This window comes from Tachysurus vachellii, chromosome 8 (genome assembly GCF_030014155.1).
Source record: "Tachysurus vachellii isolate PV-2020 chromosome 8, HZAU_Pvac_v1, whole genome shotgun sequence".
In the NCBI taxonomy this organism is placed as follows: domain Eukaryota; kingdom Metazoa; phylum Chordata; class Actinopteri; order Siluriformes; family Bagridae; genus Tachysurus; species Tachysurus vachellii.
The window spans coordinates 27809002-27831501 of record NC_083467.1 but is presented as its reverse complement, the minus strand read 5'-3'; the positions used below and the strand labels follow the sequence as shown (position 1 = coordinate 27831501).

Sequence of the window (22500 nt, the reverse complement as noted above, 5' to 3'; positions counted from 1 at the left end):
GCATAGAGTTGACAGGAACAGGGAAGAGTTGTCTGCGGTCCTTAAAGGTCTCGTCAGTTAGTGTGGCCTAGTTGACGAGAGGAGGGAAAAAAAAACCCTGAGACCAAACAGTACACATGGGTCAAAGCTACTGATATATGAGCAGATTTTATATCACAGAATCAGACAAAAAAAGTTTTCCACACAGTCATATACGCCGCTGGTTTCTCAGATCATCACGTCCAACACATAAAAAAAATATATTATACTGGTGTTTTAACACCAAACTGCTCCGGGATCAAGGTTTTTGTGAAAATTTCAGGGTGTTTTTTGGACAAGTGGAAAAACAGGAAAAATAGTTTTAACAGCTTGGCGTCATGGTGGGAGGTGGGAAAAATGCAAATAAAAGTTTTTCAGTTTACATTTCAACAACAATAAAAAAACACACTTGAAATTGATACAGAAACATCCCTGTTAGAAAGTAAGTTGTTTCATAAAAAAAGATAAAGCAAGAGAAAAGCTTTAAGTTTCAGGCCAAAGCAGCCGTCATACGATCAAGTTCCTCCCTTATCAAAGACATGAACACCTCCAGGGTTTTTTTCTTCCTTTTCCAATAAAACAACATATACAAAACAATTGTTGCACCTTAGAAATGAAGATGGAGATGGAGTCACAATGGACGATGACTGAAATACAGCCGTCACTTTCTACACTAAAGTCTATAGTGCAGAGGTTTGTGACCGATCCTACAGGGAGGAGCTGCTTAAGAATTTGGCCACATTAACCACCGAACAGTAAAACGCCCCGGAAACAACCCAAGATGTACAAGAACTAACTACAGTAAATCCACCAGCTAGCAGCTAGATGAGCACCAGGAATTGCAGACTGCCAAACAAATTTCGTGGGAAGTCGTGGACTAATGGTTAAAGAGTTTGACTCCTAACCCTAAGGTTGTGGGTTCGAGTCTCGGGCAATACCACGACTGAGGTGCCCTTGAGCAAGGCACCGAACCCCCCAACTGCTCCCCAGGCGCCGCAGCATAAATGGCTGCCCACTGCTCCGGGTGTGTGTTCACGGCTGTGTGTGTGCACTTTGGATGGGTTAAACGCAGAGAACAAATTCTGAGTATGGGTCACCGTACTTAGCCGTGCATCTCGGGACACCAGAAATATTGGGAGGGACTGGTGGGGAACATGTGTGCCAGGTTATCTCAGAGGAACTGGGTTTTGCTACAGTTTTCCTACAGGGGAGGATACTGGTTGCCAAGATGCTCTGAGCTGACTTACTGCCAAACATTTGGGCATCAAGGCAGGATACACCCTGGACGGAGTGCCAACCCATCACAGGGCACACACACACACTTTCATTCACTCACGCAATCACACACTACGGACAATTTTCCAGAGATGCCAATCAACCTACCATGCATGTCTTTGGACCGGGGGAGGAAACCGGAGTACCCGGAGGAAACCCCCGAGGCACGGGGAGAACATGCAAACTCCACACACACAAGGCGGAGGCGGGAATCGAACCCCCAACCCTGGAGGTGTGAGGCGAACGTGCTAACCACTAAGCCACCGCGCCCCCCTACTGCCAAACAAATTTTTACAAACATTTCTGGGGTATTTTATAAACTGTGTGACATTGGAAGGCTTCCAGTGAGCTGCACCAGAGCAGTAACATCACTCCCCCCAAAGAAGGAGATAGCACTTTTAAAGAACTGGAGACTCGTAGCTTTGTTGTGTAGTGATTACAACGTTTTATCAAAATGCTTAGCCAACAGGCTCGAACGGTGTTTGCACACGATAATACACAACAATCAGTCATACTGTGTTCCAAATCTTACAAGAATGGGTATTTTATTCTTTGTTAGAGACGCAGAAGAAATGCATGGAATGGGGCGAGGATCTAGAGGAGGTTAGCTTTCCCAGCTCTCTTTCTCACAGAATAGGTGTACGATCTTCAAAGGGAGTCATTTGCCCTGTTTGACTGTCAGATGTCACAATGAATCACTTTTGAGAATGCGTCAAAAAAGCGATATACAAAATATGTGTAAGTGAATCATGGAAGGTCTCTAGTTGTGATGAGGGAGTTATGTTGGTCAGAGGTGTTTCCCAAGAGGACTATTCCCCAAGAGGATGGTGGAGGTCCCTGTACATACCACCAATAGAAAAATAAACTGCTGGATAGTACTCGGATCTATAGTACTCTGTAGTGGTGGATAGTACTCGGATCTATAGTACTCTGTAGTGGTGGATAGTACTCCGATCTATAGTACTCTATACTAGTGGATAGTACTCAGGGCTGTGGCTACAGACAATTATGTGGCACACAGTGACCCTACCAGCAGCAAGGAATGTAGTTTTTGTGGCAAGGAGGAATCTACAGAACACTTTCATTACGACTCAGAAGACGGTGTGATATGTTATCACTACTCCAAAACTGGTGCAGAAGTATACGTTTTAAATGGGCTGAATATATTTAGGCCTTCGTGTATATGTCAAAACAATATTCAGTGGTTAGTTCAAGCCAAACTTGGAGGAGGAGGTACCCGATACTAGCAAACTGCGTTAGTAAAAGCCAAACTTAAAGTCGAATACACATTTTAGTTTGACACACCGGTTACCTGAATTCTTTAAGCTTTAGCGCTTTTATAGCAGGCAAAAATTGATAAATTAATATGTAACTTCTAAAGGTGTTTTTTCTCTCTTTGTGAAGAGACAAGGTTTCTTAAAAACCGTTTCAAAATAAAAAACCTTTAAACGTTTCTCTCTCTCTCTCTCTCTCTCTCTCTCTCTGTCTCTCTCTCTCAGCACTTTTTCTGTCTCGGCACATTTTCCTCTTTTCCAACCTTTCTTCCTCCTTCCTTCCTTCCTTCCTTCCTCTCATTCTCTGTCTGTCTCTCTCACTTTCATTTGCTTTCTGTCTAGATCACTGTCTGTCTGGCTGTCTCTTTCACTCTCCCTGTCTTCCTTCTCCCTTCTGTCCTCTCTCTCTTTTTCTGCCTGTCTCTCTCACTCTCTTTTTCAATTTCTATGTAGATCCCTGTCTCTCTGTCTCTCTGTCTGTCTGTCTGCCACTTCTCTCTCTGTGTCTGGCTCTCCTGCTGTCTCTTTTTTTGTCTTTCTCTTGTTCTTGTGTCTGTCTCTGTCTCAATTGTCGGCTATCGAGATCACCGTCTGTCTGTCCGTCTGTCTGTCCGTCTGTCTGTCCATCTCTCTCTCTCTCTCTTTTTCTTTCTCTCTCTTTCTCTCTTTTGTCCGAGGTGGAAAGTCCTTATTGCACAACATGTGGTCGGACCTGCCCTGAGTTCCTGACATTCCTGTGATGTGCAGGTGGCACAGGGCTGATGAGGAAGGTTCAGGACAATGGTGTCCTTTTCTCTCACTCTGTCTCCCTGTCTGAGACACCTAAGCGTATGAGACTGAGCTGGCGGCTGCATCATGTCGTGGGATTTAAGACTGATGTAAAGCCTAAAAACTACAGCTGCAGTTCTGAATGTGGTGTCTCTCTGAGGGGGTTAAAGAACACTCCCTGTTTTTGGATAAAATACATCTATTTATTTATTTTAATTGTAAAAAAAAAAGACAGAGAATAAGAATATCTCTTTACATGTGTTCTCAAAAAGAAAAAAACAACACAAAACCATGATTAATAATTCAGCAGCTGAAGAGAGCGAGTGCAGAAATGTGACATATTAACTGCCTGGCCTAGAAACTCGACGAATCCCAGGTGCTCGGAGCGATTAGCGCTAAAAAACAGGAAATGAGAAAAGACAAAAAAACAGCAAAAAATGAAGAGAGAGATAGAGCGCTCCTGCTCTCCCTGTGACCCGCAAGAAGTGTGTCTTGAGCTCAAGAAGAGTAAGCAAAGAGATGAAGGAGACTGTATTAAGAGTGAAAGAGTGAAAGGAAATGAAAAAAAGAGGAGAAAGGAGAAAGAGAAGAAAGGGATAAATAGAAGATAAAGGAAAGAAGAAGAGAAAAGTGGGGAAGAAAACCTGATGAAGAGGAAGGAGAGTAAATCAGGATGAGTAGGATAACAGAGAGGAAGAACGACAGAATAAGAGGAGGGAGAGAAGAAGAGGATACGAAAAGAGGGTGACTGAGCGATGGGGAAAGTGGAAGCTGTGAAAAAATGAGAAAAAAAGAGAAGCAAAGGTAATGATAGAAAAAGCATGAGTATAGAAAAGGAGAGAACAAGAAGGAGAGAAAAAGAGTGAAATAACACAGAAAGTGGAGTAGAAGAGAATAAAAGGAGAGAGGATGAAAAATGAGAGGAAAAAAAGATAAAAAATTTTAAAAATATTAAGGAAAAAAGAGAAAGAAATCTAGACAATATAGACATGAATTCAGAGAAAAGGTTATGAAAGAGAGAGAGGAAAAAGAGAAAAGTACTGTAGAGAAAAGCCCAGAAAAAGAGAGAAGAGGAATAACAAAGAGAGTTATGGAGAGATTAGAGGAAGAGAGACAAAAAAGTAAACAGAAAAGAAAAAAAAAGTGGTTTGAGAGAAAAAAGAAGAAAGAAAGAGAAAAAGAGGGAGAAACTGAAGAAAAAAATTAAGAACAATGGAGAGGGGATAATGATGACAAACAATGGTATGTGGGTGTGTGCGTGTGTGTGTGTGTGAGAGAGAGAGAGAGAGAGAGAGAGAGAGAGAGAGAGAGAGAGAGAGAGAGAGAGAGAGAGAGAGAGATTAAAGAGGAAATTGGACAGAAAAATAGAGGAGATAGTAATAAAAAAGGAGACAGGACAAGAACTGATAAAAAAAGGAAAGAAGGAAAAAATGGAGAGAAAGAAGGCTTAGCTTGGAGAGAAGATATGATGAAAAAGAAAATGGTATGTAAGAGATTGAGAGCAAATGAAAGACAAAGAGAGAGAGGAGAGTGCAAGAGAGAGAGAGAGAGAGAGAGAGAGAGAGAGAGAGAGAGAGAGAGAGAGAGAGAATGTAAAATAAATGGAGAGAGAAAGCGAAAGAAAAGAATAGAGAGTGTAAGAGAGTGTGGAAGAGAGGAAGGGTTGCAGTGAGAAAACAGAAAACAGCGCAAGTGGAAGAAAGTTTCCTCTCATTCGTTCTCTGTCTCAAAGGCAACAGGAAGAGTTTGTCCTGAGTGGCCTAACCACAGAGTGGACACACACACAAACACACAAACACACAAACACACAAGCACACACACATACACACAAACTGAGATACACACACTTCTACAACAAAAAAAAAGTGGTTTGGTCACTCTGAGGTGTACACACTGAAATGACTCACACTATAGTGAGAACTTACAGCTCTGTAAAACACACACTCACACACACACACACACACACACACACACACACACACACACACACCATGACAGTGTGACAGAACGATAGCCATTATAGACAAAGTATATATGAGTGAAGATTAAGCTGGGCAACATAATGATAAACACTACATTGTTACTATCCCTAAGAACTGGGTAACAAGAATGGTTATGAATCTCCAGGAAGGAGTCGGTGTGAGTCAAATGTCTTTACTTTAGTGTAAGAATGATTAAGTTTATGGGATTAGATCAGAATTAGATCAGACATGGATGTCTCAGCTGATACTCTATCCAAGTAGAACTAAGCTGTTATACTGTATGTGCCTAGTGATGCAAGGTCATGACAAGACCTTGTGATCTCTGTAAAGAACTCTAAGTTGTAGTTCAAGCGACTATCGGCCACGCAGGTTTCTCCTTCACACTGTCAGAAGGACTCGTCCGATTCTATCCACAGAGGTCATTCAGGTGCTTGTTAAGTTCCAAGTCATTTTAAGATAAACTACTGCAACTTGCTCCTGGAAGGTTTGTTTCTATGCCCCATCCAAAACCTGCAACTTTAATGAGCAGCACGACATGTCTTTAACCTCTGAAACCACTTCATTTCTACGTTTGCTCAGCTGGCTTCCTGTGGTAATGGATCAGCCCCAACTACCTTAAAGCACTTATTACATCCTGCACTGCACCATGCTCCATTTGAGGCTCTGGCATTGCTTGACTGAATCCACCATCACATAAGCAGAAGAGAATCTCTTCAAGTCTGTATCAAGACTCTCTGTCCTGGTATCCAGTTGGTGAAGTAACCATCTGACCATCTGAGTTACTAACTATCATCAAAGACTGATGGCCTAGCATTTTTTACAAAGCACTTTGTTTAACTATTATTTCGAAGCAACCCTAGTCTTGTGTTTTCTTTTCTTACCGTACCAAACACTCCAACAGGGATTCAGACCGATGGTCCAGGTCGGTGTGGCCTAATAGTCTATTGACGACACTTGATGGATGTCCATTGAGAAATCCAAGATCTACTTTAGATTTACTTCATTTGGTTGATTAGTTTTATCCAAAATGGCTTACAATAAAGACAGGATGGTGCCACATGTGTTAAAGGGTTAATTGAGAGTTAAAGGCTCGAGGACCCAACAGACACAGATTGGTGGTGCGGGGATTTGAACTTCCAACCCTCCAATAAGTAGCCTAATACTTTTGCCACTGACTTACCAATGCACCCAGCCTGGTATACCACTCGAGGACCCAACAGATACAGGTTGGTGGTACGGGGATTTGAACTTCCAACCCTCCAATAAGTAGCCTAATACTTTTGCCACTGACTTACCAATGCCCCTAGACTGGTATACCACTCGAGGACCCAAAAGACACAGGTTGGTGGTGCGGGGATTTGAACTTACAACCCTCCAATAAGTAGCCTAATACTTTTGCCACTGACTTACCAATGCCCCCAGCCTGGTATACCAATTGAGGACCCAACAGACACAGGTTGGTGGTGCGGGGATTTGAACTTACAACCCTCCAATAAGTAGCGTAATACTTTTGCCACTGACTTACCAATGCCCCTAGACTGGTATACCCCTCGAGGACCCAAAAGACACAGGTTGGTGGTGCGGGGATTTGAACTTACAACCCTCCAATAAGTAGCGTAATACTTTTGCCACTGACTTACCAATGCCCCTAGACTGGTATACCACTCGAGGACCCAAAAGACACAGGTTGGTGGTGCGGGGATTTGAACTTACAACCCTCCAATAAGTAGCGTAATACTTTTGCCACTGACTTACCAATGCCCCCAGCCTGGTATACCACTCGAGGACCCAACAGACACAGGTTGGTGGTGCGGGGATTTGAACTTACAACCCTCCAATAAGTAGCCTAATACTTTTGCCACTGACTTACCAATGCCCCTAGCCTGGTATACCACTTGAATAGAACTAAACATAATGACAGACGTAAATGTACGTTGAAATATTCAAATCTAAGGGTCTTGACAAAAAACTCTGGTGCTGTGGTACGTGCCTCAGGTGAACCTTTACAGAACTTCTTCAGAAATTTCTGAGATATACAAAAGATATCCCACAATCCTGACTGGGTTTATGGTATTTTTTCATACATTCCATAGCATGGGAAAAGATTATCCATCTCAGTCTTGTAAGTGGTGAATGCAAGAGTTAAAAGATAATAAAAAAAGATGATGCCCCTCTGATCAGTGGAGGAGGAAAACATCTTCACCTTGAAATTCTTTTAGCAGGCAACTTCTGCTAAGCTACTCAGAGCTGAGAAACTGGGTTAAGGTGGAAAACTTTGTTATCTCACCTCAAAGCCCAAGCCCAGAACTAAGCAAAACCTCAAACAGCCAGAATAGATTAGTAAAACTTTTAAGAAGTGAATTAAGGTAAAAAAGAGAGACGTACCAGAGTGAGTGCGCAGGTGTCCAGTGAGGGCGTCACGGCGGCGACAGGCGTAGCTGCAGAACGGGCACTTAAAGGGTTTCTCGCCCGTGTGGAGCTTGATGTGTCTCAGCAGGTTTCCTTTTTGGGTGAAGGAAACGCCGCACTGGCTACACTGGAATGGACGATCACCTGCAGGCAAGAAAAACAAACCAACGTCTTCATTTGTGTGACTAGAAGAAGTTCGAACTGAATCTGTACTAGTGGTGTAAATTCTGAAGAACTTTTAAAATCAATAGAGGGATTCAATTAAAGGGAAAAATCCAAGAACATGCATCTTGAAAAGACCTAAACACCTGTATTTTGGGACATTTTAACTACGACTGAATAACATACTGTGTATATAATTATATTAATTGTTATTGCAATATTCGATACTAAAGCCTGTAAATGCACATGAGCACATCAACAGCTTCACTACTTAAAGGGGTAGTTAGAGCGTTTAGCCTGATAAAATTTCCCTCTCTGTGACAAAACACATCAATAACACTCGGACCAAAATAACCTGTTTGAGTAAAGTGCTCTCGATCCGCTTCCAAGAAAACATTTAGCGTCTTTTGAAATGAGTAAGAAAGCGATTTGACTCTGATTCGAATCAGTTGAAATGAAGGAACATTTTTGTGGTTTGGGATGGGACACAAACTGAGCCAAAGCAAACAGCTGGAATAGTGCAGGAACGTGTTGTGGAAATTAGGATAAACAAAGTAGCACGATAAAGCAAATAATCGCTGTTTTAATGTCCGATACTCAAAATTGCTCCACGTTTGTACTTGGGTGATTTTTGATGTGATTTCCAATTCATTCGGTTTAACGACTCTTCTGAACAATAAATGACACAGTTAATTAACACATTAGGAAACCAACCAAAAAGTCAAACAAACAAACAAACTAAAAGTATCATTTTCGCTCTGATTCAGAACACGACAAGCGGATTAACTGATGGGAAAACGCCCTTAAAAACCGGGTTCTGAGATATAGGATAGGATTTGTTACCCAGAACTTCCTCAAGGAGTGGTAATGCAAGCATTTATTACTTTATTTTATTGAGAAACCCAGTAGAAGGAAGTTATGATTGCACCAGTACACAAAAGATCCGCTTTAGACCATATGATATAAGAACACCGCTTGAAGCATAATTTTAAATGGAAATATAATCGTCAGATATAGCATGTAGCCTGCGTGTTTCCTTTACACACAGAGGTACTGAGCATGTGGTCTCCACGTCTAAAAATTTTTATATTGGATGGAATACGAATACTAAGCGCACGTACTCTACGATCGTAGTACAACTTAATTAATCGGATTTTTTTCTTAGCATCAGATGTCAAAAATAAGTTTCTTAAATACATTTGAAGTTTCTTCTTTCCTTTTAAAGTTCATATACTTTTATTGCCTATTGGTGTTAAATAATACTATGGATAATAATTGGTTGTGAGTTTGAATCCCAGGTCCACCGCTGGGCCCCTGATTAATGCCCTTAACCCTCAGTTAGTCTTTTAACTTAAAAATAAGTCGGCCTGGATAAGGGAATCTACCAAATGCTGTAAATGTTAAAAATTAATATGATTTTTTTGTTGTTGTTGTTTGTTTTGGACCTTTAAAAGATGGACAAAATTAATTTGAACTCTCCTGGTCAATAATAATAATAATAATAATAATAATAATAATAATAATAATAATAAGGAACAAATGTGACACAAGGACTAAGAACGACCCTTCAGTGGTTACGCAGTTGTACTTTAAGAGATTTCATATAATTAATGCTGCGAATGTGAAGCACAGACGAACAAAGCCCTGCTGCACTGTAGTCACTGTACAAAGCTTTTTTTTTGTTGTTTTGTTTTATGACATGGTTCCACCCCTAGCTGGAAAAGCATGAGATGTTGGTTTTCACTCTGAGTGCTAACCACTATCGAAACACATTCTCAGAATGCATCGTTGGTCCTTTTATAAATAGAGTAGTGGGATGAGAAAGTGTTAGATCATAACAGCGTAGCCCCTTTGCTGTCCTTTTTTTTGCAGAATCTGGCTTACCACACACGCTTTAAAGAGCAGACTCGTACAACGCTTAAATGTCGTTTGGCTACTTAACACGGTAACACGTCGTGCCAGGGTTTCGAACGAGCTCTGAAGCTTGCTCCTTCGATCTAAAAGACGGGAAGTATCTTTTGTTTTTAAATCTCAAACGTTGTTACTGGCCCAATTTCATCTTTCCCATGGCAATCATGTAGAAAATCCAGAACCAGATAAGATCTAAACGTGTCTAGAGATGCTACTGTAGGTAACTCTTTTTTTCTTCTCAGTAGCTGTATGAATTTGAAAGCCAAAATCTGAAATCTGAGCTTGAAGTTCTGATGAACTCACTACAGTATAGCGCCACATGAAACATCCAGAACAGGTTCTGGAGGATTCCTGGGATAGTGTCCCTGAGAAAACATTTCAAACCTACGCTCCTTTTTTTTTTTCTTCATGCATAGCTGCTCTTATTCTGACCTACACTTCAATACAATTTAAACCTAATGCAGTTTTCACGCTTTATGTTCAGCTTAAACAGGCTGTAGCGTGTCTAATTCTAGAAACGTACCAAATCCCTCTGAGCTAATTGACTATAAATGTTTAAACCTAAGCGACGTTTTAGCGACGGATTAAAAAAGAGTTAGTTAGCAAAATGTTCTAAATGTTTGCCTTCTAAGATGCCAAAACCTATTTATTAAAAATCAAAGTGAGCGTGTAGGATTATTTATACCAATTGTTCCACCAGTGTGTTCTAACCTCATGCTTTTTGCCTGTGGTTTCGAATTTCACAACAGCTCTGTGCATTAGTTAGCATTCATTTTAGCTGGGTAGCAACACGAGTACAGTAAGTAAGCTGAGAGATCAACGTCTAAAGTTTAGACTCTAAACGCAACAATGAACAAAAGACGCATCAGAAACTTGTTTTCACGACTAGGTTTTAATTGCACGATACTCCTTGATACCTTTACTAATAGATCAAGGAGTTCATGTAAGCAATCGGGAAACATTTTACGTTGTGAGCGCTAAAGTTTTTACGTTTAAACAGAGAGGACGATGAGGTTCCATGTGAACGGGCATGAAAATGGGTGCAAGGTGACATGAAATACAGCTTGATAGCAAGGAGCAGGAAGTGCGAGTGTATATTCAATTCAATTCATTTATCTAGCGCTTTTAACAATTGATATTGTATCAAAGCAGCTTTACAGAAGTATATAAACAGAATAAAAATTCTAAAGTTTAACATTAAATTAGTTTCTATCTCTAACCATTTTCTATGTTAGGTCCTACACTGAATACTATATAGTCAATTCAAAAATGAATTTTATATGTATAGTGCTTTTAACAATGGACACTGACGGAAAGCAGCTTTACAGGAATATAAAAATTATGAATTGAAATGCTAAAGTATAAAATTTAACTTAATGTTTATCCCTAATGATCGAGCCTGAGGTAAGAAATGGAGGTTAAACTTCTTAAAGGTTCTTAAATTATTAAGAAAGAAAAAAAGGGCCGTGAGTAAATGTTTATAGCTGCTATAAATTAACTTGTTTTGTTTCAGGAACACGCCGCAATTTTAAACGTAACTATAAACGGATAAAAAGTTTACCTTTTGGTACACAAGATGCCAACTGTGGTTTAAAATGAATAAATAAATAAATAAATAAAACACTATGTGCTGTTAGAAGAAAGTGGCTCGCTTACATAACACATGCTCACCATTGGGCAGTCGTATCGCAGCGTCAGGCTGCGCCTCGGACCCTCCTCCGACGTCCTGTAGGTTGTTCAGGCCGTCAATCATGGGATCTTCCAATGCTGAGCCTTCTTCACCACTGTGGGTTGTCTCATCTTGGCTTATGGCTCTTCTGTCCACGTCCTCTTCAGTTTCCTCCTCCTGTTTGACCTTGTGCTCTTTAATAGAAATAAACAAAAGTGGATCATTATTATAGCTTCTGATACACACACAAACACACACACACACACTCACACCCACACACTCTCACACACACACACAACCACACACACCACACACTCACACACACACGCACACACACACACACTCAAACACACACACGCACACACACACGCACACACACACGCACACACACACACTCACATACACACACAAACACACACACACTCACAAACTCACACACACACACACACGCACGCGCGCACACACATCCGAAACCTATCCGAAACCTTTCACACCTAATTTATTATAAATTTTGTTGGGGATTTTGTGGAACACCAAAGTGAGCTGCGTCTTGAATACGTTGTTGTTTTTGGAGCAACATTCCACTAAAGCGATCATCTCATCCTACTACACCTCCTACTCACGATCCGACTGAAACTTCACTCCACTTGCATTCGAGTTCCTGTTCAAGTACTTAACTAGTTTGTTAGGATTCGAATACTTCATCTTGTTTCATAATATTTAATATAAATAACCAATTAAATTAAACTATTAAAATTAAATGAAGCTCTCTAACTGTTTACGTCTCGAAAACTAAAAAACTAAAATAGATTTTTTTTTCCATATTTCATTTTCTAAGCTTCTAAAATGAAATATTCCAATTAAAGAGTTCAAATTATTCCATAAAACCAAACAAACATACAAATAATACATTTTATTATCGTATCGTTAAAAGCGTTTAAACCTTAACTACATCATTAGATTAAATATAGATTAAATATAAATAAATGTAAATAATTAAAAATCATTATTAGTTTTTAATAATAAACACTTTTTTCCGTAAATTGATAAGGAAGGGTGTGTGCAGCGCCGCCCTGCTGTTTGAACTGAACAACTGTCCCCTGTCCATTGTACTCATTTGTGGAACCATCACCATGTCACACACTATGCACACACACACACACACACACACACCGAGCCAAAAATAGACAAATGAGACAGAACAAAAAAAGCAAGACGCAAATGAGCAAGCGGCCAGCCTGCAAGTTTTCCGTCTCGACCACACAGGAAGAAAAACAACACCGAAGTCTCCGCGTTCCTCCTCAATGCATCAGGTGGAGAAACGTCCCGGCTCACTGTGTCAGCGCACCATCCGGCCCAACCTGTTCTGTTATATCAGCTCTTTTTGCGTTAATCTCTGAGCAGGAGCGGCTTTGAGTCAACGACTGAAAGATCAGAGGGAGACTGGATCAGGCGCTTCCCTCCTACCCATAATCCTGTTCTGCAGGATAAGGAACAAAAAACCTGAACACACACTTGCACCCAGTGTCTCTAATTACACGGGTCAGTAGAGGTTTGGCATCCCGTCCAAGTCCTTCAGGCAGATCGAGGCATGTCAGAAATCAAACACACACATTTATACACGCTTATAAAACTCATCGATCCTAACACTTTTTAGCTCACACCTCTTTTCCTGAAGTGCGATCAACAAGTGCTGGAGTGCCTGAACGCGACATGCACTTTAGCATAACCACATGAAATGTTCGATTTTGCCTGCTGCCGTTTCCAAAGAAGTCTGACGATGGTGACAGTAGATGTTGCGCAACACGTGTGCTCCTTTGCTTTCAAAGAAACACCCATGAAGGACGCGTACGCGGCGGCGTTTCGCGTGCCACAACACTGCACCTTGCATCACAGGTTGTTCAATCAACTCTTCCTCAAAATCAAACTTCAATTCCCTTGTACACAATTCATGCAATTTCTTCGAAGAATCTCGCAACACCGGCCCGACCCCGTGTGACACCACGTACAGACAAGCGTTTAACACGTGTCAGGTTTCTCTGTGCATGTTTACTAAGAAGGGTTTTTGTGAGAAAAGATAGAAAATGAAATGATAAAGAAGAAGCAGATTTTGTTTTAAGGGTGTCAGGTGAGAAGGAGAGCGACGCGCCCTTTAGGTTCCATCTCAGATATTTTTTACACACGTGCATAACATGACATCGGCAGGGACTGAGAAGGAGAAAGAGTGGAATTTTATTTTTTTGAAGGATAAACTAAAACACGGGAAAAAATACTCTTATAGAGCACTACAGCCTTGAGATAAAAACAAGTGCACAAGTGTATTTGTGTGTGTATCTCTGTGAGTGTGTATATCTGTTTGTGTGTGTGAATCTCTCTATGTCTGTATCTGTGTGTGTGTGTATCTCTGTGTGTGTATCTGTGTGTGTATCTGTGTGTGCGTGTATCTGTGTCTCTGTGTGTGTAGCTCTCTCTCTGTGTATTTGTGTGTATGTGTGTGTGTATCTGTGTGTGTGTATCTGTATCTGTGTATCTGTGTGTGTATCTGTGTGTGCGTGTATCTGTGTCTCTGTGTGTGTATCTCTCTCTCTCTCTGTATTTGTGTGTATGTGTGTGTATCTGTGTGTGTATCTGTGTGTATGCGTGTATCTGTGTCTCTGTGTGAGTATCTCTCTCTCTCTCTCTCTCTCTCTCTGTATTTGTGTGTATGTATGTGTGTATCTGTGTGTGTATCTGTGTGTGTATCTGTGTCTCTGTGTGAGTATCTCTCTCTCTCTCTCTCTCTCTCTCTGTATTTGTGTGTATGTATGTGTGTATCTGTGTGTGTATGCGTGTATCTGTGTCTCTGTGTGAGTATCTCTCTCTCTCTCTCTCTCTCTCTCTCTGTATTTGTGTGTATGTATGTGTGTATCTGTGTGTGTATCTGTGTGTATATCTGTTTGTGTATCTGTGTGTGTGTATTATAGTTTCCACATTTACTGTACTTATTATATTTCCAGAGACATAATGAGACAGTCATTGATAAAGATTTAGATTTTAGCGTCTCATCTAATAAAATCACTGCATCAGATCAGATCAGATCAGATCAGATCAGATAAGAGGAACTAATTAACCCCCTCGAGTCTTACTGCAGGATGACAATAAGAACAATAGTGTAAATAAAGTTATAGAGATAAAACAGTTGCTTTGTTATAACAGAATGAAGACACAGATTAAAAGTTAGCACCATGATGTGAAGTAGGGACTGAAGTGGCACATTACACACGTGTCACATTACACACGTGTCACATTACACACGTGTCGCATTACACACGTGACACATTACACACGTGTCACATTACACACGTGTCACGTTACACACGTGTCACATTACACACGTGACACATTACACACGTGACACATTACACACGTGTCACATTACACACGTGTCACATTACACACGTGACACAGTACACACGTGTCACATTACACACGTGACACATTACACAAGTGTCACATTACACACGTGACACATTACACACATGTCGCATTACACACGTGTCACATTACACACGTGACACATTACACACGTGTCACATTACACACGTGACACATTACACACGTGACACATTACACACGTGACACATTACATACGTGCCACATTACATACGTGACACATTACACACGTGACACATTACACACGTGACACATTACACACGTGACACATTACAGACATGTCCTGAACCAATACAAACACAATCCTGTAGCTTCCTGCATCTCTATTAAAAAGTCCTGAGTTTTGAATTCAGTGAAATGTTTTGGAACTCACACGAACACTAAAGTCAGTCTGATCTCATAATGCCATGTAATCAGATATTGTCTTCAACTCTGAATAGCAGCTTCTCCGTTTGGCTTCTCTAACTGCTTTCAATCACATTATATATATATATATATACACAGAAATTTCCACAGAGCATCTGGTCGAGACGTCTGAAAGTCTGAGGTTTCAGAGAGAGAAAAAGGAAAAAAAAACAGTCTAGATTAGACTCAATGAAGATTAAATCAGGAAAACAGTGAAAAAAGACCATTTTTATGTATCAAAAAATGCATCTAAAAATATGAGGAATAGTCTGTGCATTTGTATTTATTTATTTATTTATTTATTTATTTATTTATTTATTTATGGTCTTTTTTGAACAATTTGCTGAATCAGTTTTTCTGGACATTTTTGTGACTTTCACACTTTCTTTTTTTTCTCACTAAAACTTGACAGTCGTTACGCTTGTTGTCAGAAATGTGGCAAAAAAAATTCCTTTTTTGTACTGACAAATATTTTTCAAGAATATTTATTTATTTATTTATTTATTTATTTATTTATTTATTTCTGTTTTTAGAAATGTAATGTTGAGAAATCTATTTTTAACTGACAAAAGTCATAAAATAAAACACACAAGACAGCATTTGCACTAGTTAAATTAATGAATTAAATAAAATAGAACATCAGCAGTACAACTGCGAAGTTGGAACGGTGAAGATTTATTTGTACGTCTTTAATATCTTGCCGTGTATTAATAAGCACTGGAGTGAAAACAAAATGGATGCCGCTGAGCTCTGTATATTCATAACACCTTAAGTTTAGGAGAGTTTCAGTTTCAGACTGGTCATGATTGTGAATAGATCACTGTGACTTCTGTCCATGGTGCACCATTAAAAAAAGAAACACAGAAACGTGAGTGGCTGCAGCTGGGTGAACTTGAAACGGTTGCCGGGACAACGGCGAAGCAAATCCTTCAGCCTCCTCGTCCTCTAGCCATCAAAGAGGCCAAATGGAGTGAGAGAGACAGACAGTTCGCCCACACTCAGATCTCTCTCACACACACAGACACACACACGCACACAAACACGCACACACACACACATGCACACACGCAACACACACACGCACACACACACGCACACACGCACACGCACACACACACACGCGCACACACACGGCACTTGATATCAGTGTGTTCATCTCAGGGGTTTAAAAGTGGTGTTAACGCTCAAAGCTGATCTCTCTATAACTGTTGATAACACTTCATATGAAGGTCGTAATGCGTACAGAAATGTAGTTTTAATTAGGAATAGAAATGCTTTAGACTTCAGAAATAGCTTTGTGATGCATTATGAGTTGTTAATAACATGTTCGTAACATGTTATATTACTAAAACCAAAGAAACAGAGAACCACTTAGCGTTATGTGGCCTGCTTGGCTGCTTGTTTAAGTGTCATTAAAAATGATCATAATTATAATAAATGAATAATAATAATAATAATAATAATAATAATAATAATAATAATAATAATAATCATTAATCCAGTTTATTTATTTATTTGTTTGTTTGTTTATTTGTTTATTTATTATTTTTTTTGGCATGATAAAATGGTGAGACATAAATAAATGCAAATAAAGTTCATTTAATATACTTTTTTTTCCTTTTAAATGTACTTTTACATTTACATTTATTTACCGCTTACAAATGATAAAACTGTATCACGCTACATTTTATTTCAGGGATTGTGGAGAAAATGGAACAAGATGATAATTTTAGTCGTGAAATGATGCAATGATTTTCTTCATCATTACTTAGATTTAACTTAAGATTCCGTTTTTGTTTTTTTTTTTTAACTTTTTCACTGTCTTTAAAAAGAGGAATTCAACCTTTAAAAAAAGTTTTGAAAGATTAAGCGCAGGGTGAAGTGAAGGAGGTCCAGGAGATCATGAGCTAACATTCCAGTGTAGAAGTGTTTTACGACACACACTTCAATCACCTCTGAAGTCGAAGGGTCGGGTTTTAGGGAAGGATTTTGAAGCTAAAGGGCACGGCGTGAGCCACATTTCCTGTTTCTCCACTCAGCTTAAAAAGCTTTGTTGATAAATCACCCATCATGCAGCTCTGCTCGGCAAAGCATAATTATTTTATTAACACGATTATTTTAGCCTCAAATTAATACAGAATTAATAACTTCATTGAGTTGTTCCTTTTTTAGCGTGCAAAAATTCTGTGTAACAAATTACACAGAATAAAAAAAAATTCTGAATCTTTTTTTATGAAAATTTTGATGGTTTATAAAAAGGTTTATATATATTTTTAAATCAACATGAGCAAAAGCCCAACAAATCCCAAAAATAACAAACAAACAAACAAACAAACAACTAACTAACTAACTAACTAACTAACTAACTAACTAACTAAATAAACAAATAAATAAATAAATAAATACATTTAAAAATAATAAAAACAAAAAAGTAATGTTCTGAATATTCATTCAAATAAAAGGAAATATACTAATTTGGTACTAACTCCATTTTTACATAGTGTAAAATTTAGTCCTACTTTTTATCTGTTTAGAGTTACATCTAATTTTAAGTTAAAAGTTAGTTCCTGTTTTCACAGCTGTAAACACCGTCATCCCCTCACCACCTTAACGTCTTACTCTTTCTTGCAGATTCAATAAAAAAAAAAAAGAAAAAAAAAAAAGATGTATCGACACTGGAGACTCCTTCTAAAACCGTCTATATAAGTGGTACAGGTTACTATAGAAACGATGATGTAGCTGCGCTGCTTTTAAAGTAAATTAATCAAAACACCTGACCGATCAGAAAGGAGAATCTGACTCAGCACTCTGGGGATCTGCAAGAAATCCAAAAAGTTGAAGCAACTTCTCTTTACTCAATATAAATTAGAAATTTCTCAACTCTCGCTGTGCAACGACTGTTGTGTATCTGAGAGCAGCTTCGGCTTCATTGTATTGTGGTCTGTGTGTGTGTGTGTGTGTGTGTGTGTGTTTGTCTTGTTGTTGATTCCTCAGATCTCACAGCTTCCCTTTTCTCTGTACACCAGCTCACGATGACGAGCCCCAAAAACGGAGCACTGGTGTCTCGAGCTGATGATTTTGAGGAAGACAAACGTCTGTCCCATCAGAGTCGAGATCAGATCTGCACTATTCTAAGGTGTTTTTCTTTTTAACTTGGTAAGATAAAGTTTCTGTCCTTCCTCTATCCAATACACACTGGTCCTCGATCAGTTCTCCTTTTTTTTGTGTGTGACTTTGTGCCAACACTGTTAAACAGCAGTCGGGGCCTCGACGGTATGAATCTACTGTATGATCTAAAACTACTTGATGATTATAGATGAAGATAAAGACGCTACAAGGAATTCACGTCCTTGTGATGGAGCACAATGATGACTTATTCTTCTGCAGATCCCTGCAACGTTTCTCTATTCTGATTGGTTAGAAGTAGCTCCTGCTTATGTAGGAGTTCCTATAGTAACGCTTCCTTCACAAAAAAGGTTGCTGTGGGCGGAGCTTATTTAATCTCTATAGAAGCCTAATTAGAGCAGATAAGAAGAGTGCTATGATAAGTAAGGAATAAAGTAGGTGAGCAAAAAGGCGTGTGGGTTTGTGTGTGTGTGTGTGTGTGTGTGTGTGGTGGAACACTGCACAGGGAGTGTTCGTGGGTGGAGACTCACCGACAGGAGATGTGGGACTTTGGGAATGTTGCCCGTTGTGTGTGTGGAGCGACAGGTCCACCTGCATTCTGCTGCCCTCCTTCTTGGGAGAGCACTCGCCGTTACCTTAGAAACACACGCACACACACACACAGAAAGATAAGTACAGTAAAAACCTTGCCTTGTTTGGGAGAACGAAGTTTCAGATGGTAACATATATGTGTATAGCGTGCGCACACACACACACTCACACACACACAAACACACACACACAGAATACTTTACTATGCTGCAGTCAGGATATCAATTAGCATGAATTACAAATGAATTACAGAACGTTGTTTAAAATTCGTCTAAATGCTGAAACCGCAAATATCAGTTCGGCCAATTAAACGCCAGAAATATGCTAATTAATAAATGAGCTCATTAGTGACTGTGGATTGTTCTATCTTGATTTATTACTTAGGAAAAACAGAACAGATAAAAAATGTGTTCATATCTGAACAGAGTTCTTTCTGTTGTTAGATACCAACCATGAGTCAATTTTCTAGCTAAGCTGATAGATATCTCTGTGAAATCCTTCATCCTGATTGGTGAGAAGGATTCCATTTATTGTCTGTAATACGTTTCCATAGTAACAGCATACATATACACTGGGAGTTGTACGAAGCCCAACAACAACTCCAGAAAAAAAGAAATCATTAACGCGGCCCAGTTTTCTGTAAAAAGAAAACAGATTAAAGGAAGGAGTCTCCAGTTTCAGCCCTCGGTATCAGTAAGAGTTTATACCTTCGAGAAGATCTTCAGGTTTTATACTTTGTGGTTTCTTAGCAACACCTTGACATCGTGTTTTTTACTTTTAAGAGAATAAAAAAAACCAATGACGTGTCATTCCTTAATAAATAAATTAAACATTTGTTGATGATTTTTCTAATTTATTTAGTGAGATTATATTCTATCAGAGAAAGTAAATAGGGAACAAGAAGTCATTTAGGATTTGCCCGGATGTCAAAAAAAGTGCTAATGTCTGTGTTTAAATGTCAGTTATTCATGTCATAGACATGGTAGATCCTGGGGGCGGGGCTTCCTGAACAGGGTCAGGAATGAAATGCAGTAGTAAAGAAACACAAAATAAATATATAATTTAAATGTCAAACCAACCTTAACAGTTAGTGACCTAATCCTGAAAGAGCCTTACCTAATCTTAGCTTGAGGTAATTCACGTCGTAATGCCTACACACTTATAAACACACACGCACGTAAAACGGGATTACGGTGTAGGTGGCTGTCTGACTAAACCTGAGCGTAATGTTAGATCAGGAACATTTGATCTACGAGTGGGATAAAATAAAGTGGAGGCTTTTGTTCCACTTGTCAAACAGTGAGACTGAAGCAGCGGCGTTCCAATCTTCTGACCTCCTACTGCATTGCACACTCGCTACCTGTTCTTACACTCGCCTCTTAATTTCAGCTACACTGTACACTACAGCCCTTCTCCGATTGCCCGGACTCGATCGTGTGCTTTGTTTAGTGATGCCTGTGCGAGCGGGACGTCCTCTCCTCTCCTGCAGGGAGAGCTTGTTAACCTTTCAGCCACATGCTTGACATCTAGATTGGATTTCATCGTCTCTCTGCACCGTGCGTTCGAGACGGCTACAAGCCGTGGCCGTCGTTTGCCCAGGGGGAGCGACCGTTTCCTGACTGATCTGTTTTCCTCCTGACCCCTTCAGAGAAAGTACACAATACACACACACACACACACACACACACACACAAAGCTTTCCCAGTTTCTATCTTACACAATACAATACCCTCAATGTCTGTCGGTTACTGTTTCTGGATTCGTTCACATATGAATGATTTACCTCATCTCTTTATCTCCACATCACTCTACAGTTACAGTTGAGTTCCACATGAAACAAAACCGAATTAAAGAAAAAACAACTAACTTCCGCTCTACAAGCGCTCCGAGTCCACTTACTGTTTTGTTGTACGACTGGCTGCATCGTTCAACTCCACACACACTCAGAATCATCCACAAGGACACGACGCTGCGCGGCAGAGAGCCTTAGCGCTTAGCTCATGTTTGATAATGAGTGGAAAGCACCTGTGCTGTCAGTGTTAAACTCTCTATTGTAATGGAGCTCTGCGTGTCTAGTCAGACCCTCCTTCAAACAGGTTGGAGCGGCTGATTCAGAATATGACAGGAAGCCGTTCGCTCACCCTGGGGTACTCTGTTTATACTGCTTCCAAAAGGCTTCTGTTAAAAAATCTGGCAGTTTTAGAGGATAGAGTTATATCTGAGCATAGATTTGGAACAAAGCATCGAAAGAGCTGTAAAAGGTCACAGATTTGTGACAAAGTGTAAAGAAAGTTATAACAGAGCAGGAAAACTATCACAGATTGTAAGACAGGACAGATAAAATGATAACAGAACATAGATAGAGTTATAACAGGGCGTAGGTTTGTTACAGAGTATATAAAGTGTTATAACAGAGTGTAGGTTTGTAACTGAAAATAGATTGTTATAACAGAGCGTACTGTAGGTATGTAAGAGTATGGATGGTGTTATAACAGAACATTGGCTTGCAACAGAGTATGTAAAGAAAGTTATAACAGAGCGTAGGTTTGTAACAGTATAGACAGAGATTTATAACAGTGTGTAGGTTTGTAACTGAGAATAGATTGTTATAACAGAGTGTAGGTTTGTAACTGAGAATAGACATTTCTAACAGAGCGTAGGTTTGTAACTGAAAATAGATTGTTATAAGAGAGCATCGGTTTGTAAGAGTATGGATGGTGTTATAACAGAACATTGGCTTGCAACAGAGTATGTAAAGAAAGTTATAACAGAGCGTAGGTTTGTAAGACAGTGTATATATAGAATTATAACAGAGCGTAGGTTTGTAAGACAGTGTATATATAGAATTATAACAGAGCGTGGGTTTGTAAAAGAGTATACATAGAGTTATAACAGAGCGTAGGTTTGTAACTGAGAATAGACAGTTATAACTGAGCATCAGTTTGTAAGAGTATGGATGGTGTTATAACAGAACATTGGCTTGCAAAAGAGTATGTATAGAAAGTTATAACAGGGCACAGGTTTGTAACAAAGTATAGACAGACAGTTATAACAGAGCATAGGATTGTAACAGAGCATCTACAATGTGACATAAAGAGCCTGCCTACAGTCCTAACTGATAGATAACATAGCAGAAAGTTATAACAGAGTTATTGCAGTTCAGTAGTTTGCAGCAGAGCACAGATAGAGTTATAACAGAGTTATAACAGATCATAGATAGTGTCACTTAAGATAAAGTAAAAACTTGTAAAAGCTTGTACAGTATTTTATTTATATATATATATATAATACACATATATCAAAAGCTTATCAAAAGCTTGTAACAGCATAGACTGATTTACAGCAGATAATTTATAGATTATATACTATTATAGATAACAGATCTTAGGTTTTAGCAATTACATAGCATAGATAAAGTTATAGTAGATCATAGGACTTTATTTAAGCATATGCACAAGATAATAGGCAGAGTTATAAC

The 22500-nt window shown here is 39.4% G+C and overlaps 1 protein-coding gene across 3 annotated transcripts in view; it reads right to left on the bottom strand.

Moving 5' to 3' along the window:
* ikzf2 (IKAROS family zinc finger 2) overlaps positions 1–22500 on the bottom strand; it is a 51433-nt gene that overhangs the window by 15036 nt on the left and 13897 nt on the right. For 2 of the 3 annotated variants that reach the window (XM_060877112.1, XM_060877114.1), the window contains exons 3-5: positions 18962–19066; positions 11471–11662; positions 7703–7870 (exon numbers count right to left, since the gene is read on the bottom strand). In XM_060877112.1, the coding sequence (XP_060733095.1) occupies positions 7703–7870; positions 11471–11662; positions 18962–19066 (465 nt within the window). Of the gene's footprint in view, positions 1–7702; positions 7871–11455; positions 11663–18961; positions 19067–22500 lie in introns of all 3 variants that reach the window. The other variant, XM_060877111.1, reaches the window with a different exon arrangement.